This window comes from Drosophila grimshawi, unplaced genomic scaffold (assembly GCF_018153295.1).
Source record: "Drosophila grimshawi isolate 15287-2541.00 unplaced genomic scaffold, ASM1815329v1 contig_44, whole genome shotgun sequence".
Lineage (NCBI taxonomy): Eukaryota > Metazoa > Arthropoda > Insecta > Diptera > Drosophilidae > Drosophila > Drosophila grimshawi.
This window is the reverse complement of record NW_025063240.1, coordinates 17,433,431-17,440,261: the sequence shown is the minus strand read 5'-3', so window position 1 is coordinate 17,440,261 and position 6,831 is coordinate 17,433,431. Positions and strand designations below refer to the sequence as shown.

Genomic DNA, 6,831 nt, shown 5'->3' with positions numbered 1-6,831 from the left:
AATCAGCGTAGTCACAAAAAATAGCTGTTTAGTTTTGATAGAATCATGGACGATTGTTTTGCGGGTGCACCACAGGATTTTCTCATCTGTGTAACGGTACATAAAGCAGCTCAAACGGGTGTCCCAAACGGTGAACTCTATGTAAAAATCTCATTGGACAAAATGAGTAAAAATACTAAAACCTATACGAATTCAGAGAATCCATTTTTCAATGAGGTGCGCTTATATTATATTGTTTTTAATATTATTATTATTACTATGTGTGATTTGTAGTATTTTGTTTTTGAATTTCGCTGTACGCTGAGCGAATTGTTGCGCCTGACTGTTCTCTTCGAGCTGAAGAAGTATGTGATATATAAGAAGAACGTGCTCGTCGGTGAGTTGCTGATCGATTTGCACAGTGTTTGGGCTCAGCCAGGTCACAATTACTTTAAGCGATGGGGTCGCCTGGAGCTGCCCATCGGTGAGCGCCAGTCGGCACAGGAGAGCTCCAGGGAATCTTGTGGTTATCTACAAATCGATTTGGCCATTGTTTCCCAGCACAGCGAGGTGAAACCCCGGAATGACAAGGAAACGGCAACGATCACCAAATGGCCAACGGATCACGATTTCGATGATATAAACAGGTACGTTGTCTATAACAATTTATGGATTTATGTTCACATCGTATGTCATTAGCAATCTGTTGGAGGATGTGGATGCGAATGCATTGAGTAACATTCGATATTTCATCAGTTTCTATCAAGGATTTTTTGTTAAGAAAAGCAATTACATGATACAAGTCTCGTTCGCTGGCTTTAAAGTATTTTGAGTGGACTCTTGGTTTTTTTTTAAGATTTATTAAAGATTCCATTCTCCCCTTTCAAGGGCAAAACACTTGTGGCGAAGCATACAACGACACCGGTGTGGAACCAGGAGATCAGCTTCGCCTGGGTGTATCCATCGCTTGCCCAGCGATTTCTCATCCTTGTCATGCAGGAGAATGTGCAGTGGAAATGCATTGCCGAATATGAGTTATCCTTCGGGGATATTGCATTCAAAGGCTAGTTGGAGCAAGAGCGATTCCTCATCCATTTAATTAGCATTATTTTCTTTCAGGTAAGCCAGCTTTTGGCCCAACTTATATCCATCTTTACGATCCCACAAGTCCGTTGACTTATGTGGGTCGCATTTTGGTGGAAATACGCTCAGAGACGCTGGCTGAGGGTCAACCCACTCACGTGCTGATAACTCAGGCAACGGTGGCACCCGAGAGCTGGTTGGATGAGTCGTTTATGGTGGAATTTTTGCCAATCATTGGCGATTATATAACCACCAATGCGACGCAATATAAAATGGCTGTTCAACTCGCTGAGAGCACATCGAATGTGGTCGATGGTCCCCTAAAGACTCCAACGGGCAACTTTCATTCGGTGTTGCAGACGAAATGCTTTCGCCAGGAAACACCTTTCCATGCCTGTCTGTCCCGTGTCAGTTTGCCCGACAATCGCATCAAGTTCGAGGCGGATTTTCATATGATGGAAATCGTCAATTATATGGTGAGAGTCAGTTCGGAGTACAAAGATTAGCTAAAGTTTATTTGGTGTTTATTCTAGCACTCCCAGTTGGCCAACTTGAAGATCTTTCAGCTCAAGTTGCCCACACAGCACAAGCAGCAAGCCAAGATCCTCAAGTCCATTGTAAGTAACATATCGAATAAAATCGTAGACAGCATTGCAATGCATCGCTTTGACTACGACTTGGGCATCAGATGCACCACTTGGGACACAAATCGGCAGCAATATTTGCTGGAATACTTTACCAAACTGACGGACGATCTGAGAACATTACGCAAGAAGATAAGGTCCAGTTACCCGGAGCACTTGGACACCACCATCGTGGATATTGTGAATGAACTGCAGAGGATAATTGGCAATATTAGTTCACTTTCCAATCTGCTGCATGCCCAGGACGATTGGCCGGAGCTGTTGCTCACTCTGAGTGCGGGTGGCAAACCGGTGGGCGTCTGTCGTTTGAATGCGAAACACTTCCTCAACCTGCCCAAACGGGAGGCGAATCAGGCTAGCAATCATTGCTGGCAGGTGCGAAGTTTCCTCTTCAAGAGCAGCACCTGCGTTCACACCTGTGCCAATTGTGGCTGCAATGCTGGCATTGTCCTCGGCTGCATATCGATTGTGTTGGAACGAGAGCGTCATGAGTTCTTCTCCCACATATCGGAGGAATGGATCACACCCGAACCACTCGCCTGGCTGCCAAAAATGGCGGAGACCAACTTTCGTTGTCATGTCTATGTGCATCAGGCCAAGGTCCGCCCAGGTGCCGACAATCGTAGCATCTGCGGTGGACACGTACGTGTCCTGTTTGCTTCTCATGCTGCTGAGACACACACAACTTCTTCGACTTGCTCGCAAATGTGGGATACGATAATTACCATCAATGGTCTAGCGCTGCCCGGTAGCATCAAATGGTATTTGAATAACCCACCCTTGATCTCCCTGGAGCTGCACAAATCCGAGGCAAGCGATGCAATGGGCAGTGGACAAGCTATTGTGAGTGTGATAAGTGCTTCGAATGAGTTGGAAAATAGTCGAGAAGAACGTGAAACTCGATTCCTGGGCAAGAGTTCAATGCAGAAGTTGCAGAAACTGAAGAATTTGTCGCCGCCACCACTCAAATGGGTGGCTATGTCTAAGAATGGCATAGTCCAGGCCGAGATCCTTATGTCCGTGGAGTTCAAGGAGCTGGCAGACGACACCCCAAATGGGGAGGCTGAACCCGAACTTACCATAGGCATCCCCGTGGATATACGACCCAATATGCTCAACTATGTGTGAGTTCTCCAGTTAAAAATAGTATTATTATTATTATTAAATATTTTCTGCCATCAGACTCGAGGTAATCTTTGTTGGCCTCCGGAACTATACTAAAAGTGGTATGGTGATGGCTGGCAAACGACGTGCCAAAGTCATGATGGCCGATTTGGTGCTCTCCAGCGGATTGTCCATGTCGCGTGTGAAGAACAGCATTAACTTTTTGGTGGCCTACGCCTCCGGCGTGGTGGTGCGTAAAAAACTACAATAGATAATAGAACAACAATTGTATTCCTGTATTCCACAGAACCTACCCGATCAGCAGGAATATTGGCCGGCCATCATAGCCACAGATGTTGTGGTCAATGGTTTACGAAATGAGACAACACTTGGAGCTGCTCTGATACCAGCCAGTCCGAGTTTCCTGCAAGCGGATCGGACCCGGAGATGCGTCTGGAAATCGGAAGAAAGTTCGGCTGCCACATCAGCTGTAATTGTGCATCCGGAAGATGAAGATGCAACATTGGAGGAACCTGATGATGACAGGGAACCAGAGCCGGGCAAACTGAAAAGCTACTGGAAACGCATTAAGATAGCCCTGGGCATAAGAACCGTTGCCTTTGCCAATAGGCAGGCTCTCAAGTATGATGAGCACATAGACTCCAGTGATCTGCAGGCGCACAGTCAATTCACATGGTGGACGAAGTTTTACAATACGATGTATGTGAACGATCACAGCAAGGCGCATCTGTGGAAGCATCGACTGGTCATCTATGCCGGTGAGCTGGAGCAGCAGGCCGAGTTTGGTTACCTACAGGATTGGGCTGTACCAGTGCCCCTCGTGCATGGTGTCAAATTCCGCAAGCATGGGCCACCCAAGGAGGACATCTATGCCACGCTGAAGTTGCAGATTAAGTTGACTCCCTGCCATTGTGCGTCACCAGATTACGGAGGAGGTGGCGATATGTTGCGTCCCATGCCCACTGCCATGAATCCGCGCCAGCAAACGATGATTAAATCGTTGACGGACGTTGTTAGGATTACGGTAAGGATATATATAGTTCAGGGCCTGCATATTCGACCCAGCGATTGGTCATCGGACTCGGACTCATATGTCCGACTCACATTGGGTGGCAAAGTGGTCTCGGATTGGGCTCACTATGTGCCCAATCAGAGTAATCCCATTTTCGGGCGTTACTTCGAATTGGATACCTCGCTGCCCGCCGATCCTATTCTCGAGGTGTCCATTTGTGATTATGACAAGAGCAAGGAGCAAGTCATCGGCACCACACGCATCGATCTGGAGGATAGATGGCACAGCAAACATCATGCCACAGTTGGCATCCCGCACGAGTACAATCCCATGGGCTATAATCAGTGGCGGGATCCCATGTTGCCCTCCCAGCTGCTGACCAGTTTGTGCCAGCAACGTGGCATCCAGCCACCATATTTCTATGGCAATGCCGTCGAGGTGGATGGCATGCTCCTTGGCGATGAGACTGTCATCTCCAAATGTGGGTCCTTTTAATCTTAGATTTGAGTTTAGCCTCAGGAGTAACTTTGTGTTGTTTTCTCTATCGTTTTTAGCTGAGGAATTGAAGGAACGTCTCAGTTTGTCGGCGCTCAGGAATCTGGACAAGCTGCCCTCCTTTGGCTACAATCTTGTGCCCGAGCATGTCGAGACGCGCTCCATCTATCGTGACAACAATCCGGGAGTATCTCAGGTGCGTCTTCGATATGACATAAACCAAAACAGGCAACCAATCGAGTGAACACTCAATTTTTTTCAGGGCCAAATCCAGATGTGGATTGAGCTGTTCGAGAAGAGCACATTCATTCCACCACCAATGGATATAACGCCCGTTCCGCCCACCTGCTACGAGGTACGCCTTGTGGTCAAAAATCTAAAAGGCATACAGTTCGGCGATAAAAACATGTTTGGGAAACTAATGAGCGACATCTACGTAATTGGGTAAGGGAACGGAGGGGAATACCCCTGTTTCAGCTGTAAGCGATATGCAATTATACGAATTTTGTGGTATTTTGCAGTTGGTGCCAGGATGCAGACGATTACCAATCGACCGATATACATTACCGTTCATTTGCTGGCGCTGCCGCATTTAATTGGCGCATGATATTCATCCTGAAATACTCACCCAACGAGGACATGGTAAGCTGGCAGCGACAAGGGGGCTGCTCGCCTAATTGGCGAGCGTAAAATAATACGAGAAGCGCCGCAATTAATGAGCTGCTCGTTAAAAATTCTTACTGTAGATGGTCATCAGGCGCATGGGTGGATATCGTGAGGTGATCGAAATCAAACGGCCACCCATTATCTATCTGCAGGTCTGGGATAAGGATATGATCTCGCATGACGAATATCTTGGTGCCATTGAGCTTAATCTGTCCAATTTGCCGATGCCATATGCGACAGAGAGACGCTGCCCGGCAACTCCCAAAATGCGACAGCGTCTCAATATATTTAATCGGAAAAGTGTAATGGGCTGGCTGCCACTGCAAAATTTTCCACAGAGTGTCGCAGGATTACCCACCAAGAACGGTGTACGTAAAACAATTCTTCCATAAACTCTGTTTAACAACAGCAACTGCAATTTAGGGCAAAATTGAATTACAAATTGATGTGTGCACGGAGGCAGAGGCATCTGAATTCCCTGCTGGCTTAGGTCATGATCCACCCATGGCACTGGACTTGCCCGAGTATGTACCAAAACACATTTCATATATTCATGTATATATCTGCTGTGCATTTCCCCAACTTTATAGTCGCCCAGAGACGTCATTCAACCCGTTGTCGCATCCCTTTAAGTCGGCCCACTTCATCCTTTGGCCCGTCATCCGTAAATATGTTTACATTGGTTTGCTTTTCATATGTGTTGCAATGGGCCTGACTTTGTTCGTTGCGAATTTTCCAAACAAAATAATGTCCATTCCACTTGATTGATTTGGCTTCCTTTTCACATTCATTCATTTTTAATGCGTTTTTAAGTGTTATTAAATACCAATGTGTATGGATGACGCGCTACTCTCTCTGATTAATTAAATGCAATTGCTAATGTGTACTTGTTGAATCCAAAAAGGAATGCAAACAGCGACAGCGATAAGGCTGCCCAGTTAAATGGCATAGTCTGGTATATATATATAGTACATATATAAGTACAGACATTGACTGTTTCATTGGAGATGATAATTACTCATGGGGGTCTCCCCTAACCAAGCTGTTATCTAAATGCATTGATCGCTCATCATTTATACTAATAAGAAGGGTTGTTTTTTGTTTTTACTTTTATAAATAATAAAATGTTAATTATAGAAATTGTTTTACCACTTTTATCTCTATCGATAAATGAATAGTGGTATTTTACAATACAAATATAAATCATTGGTTTGTCGTGTTCTTTTGTCATGTTAATAAATAACTGAAATTTGCTTCAATCAATGGATATCATTATTATTATAGATTATAGATTATATTAGACCCACGATAAGTACGAAATGAACTCTGTATAGATAAAGGATCGCGTTGCACTCTCTTTTCTAGGTACTCATTACCATATTCTCTCCAATACAAACATTGTTAACCCATTGATTAAACCACTTTTTGCAGAACTGTTGTAAATTACTTTGCCAGCAGTATTTCATGATATGAATAATATGTCTACATACAAATTGCACACTAAAAGAAAAAACAATTACATATACAATGTAAGTTTTATACCCTGAACCCATTAAAAATGTGTAAATGGGGTATAATGAAATTATGCAAAAATATGTAAGACGAAGAAGGAAGTATATCCGAGTGCCCAAAGATTATACGAACTAGATTCTTCAAATTTGGAATATAAGTTCTTGTATTGGCCAGGCAGATTTTATTTCATTTTATCGATAACTGGTCCCGTTTCACAATTATCGATATATACCGATTTGCGATAGTAGTAAAACCCACAATTTGAAAGGCATATCCTTCCAATTAATATATAATATAACTTTACAGTTAGATTCA

The 6,831-nt window shown here is 44.3% G+C and overlaps 1 protein-coding gene across 2 annotated transcripts; it reads left to right on the top strand.

Moving 5' to 3' along the window:
* The first annotated feature begins 45 nt into the window (after positions 1 to 45).
* LOC6557135 (myoferlin) lies at positions 46 to 5,832 on the top strand. Of its 2 annotated transcripts, none has more exons than XM_032743263.1 (14): positions 46 to 216; positions 274 to 626; positions 679 to 802; positions 868 to 1,042; positions 1,099 to 1,538; positions 1,596 to 2,830; positions 2,889 to 3,060; positions 3,118 to 4,324; positions 4,398 to 4,534; positions 4,601 to 4,782; positions 4,860 to 4,980; positions 5,085 to 5,372; positions 5,428 to 5,528; positions 5,595 to 5,832. In XM_032743263.1, the coding sequence occupies exons 1-14, from the start codon at positions 46 to 48 to the stop codon at positions 5,770 to 5,772; spliced, it is 4,884 nt and encodes a 1,627-aa protein (XP_032599154.1). In that variant the 3' UTR covers positions 5,773 to 5,832. The 2 variants fall into 2 exon arrangements, with proteins under 2 accessions (XP_032599154.1, XP_043071536.1); XM_043215601.1 differs by having other exon boundaries at positions 113 to 216; positions 4,613 to 4,782.
* Positions 5,833 to 6,831: the final 999 nt, after the last annotated feature.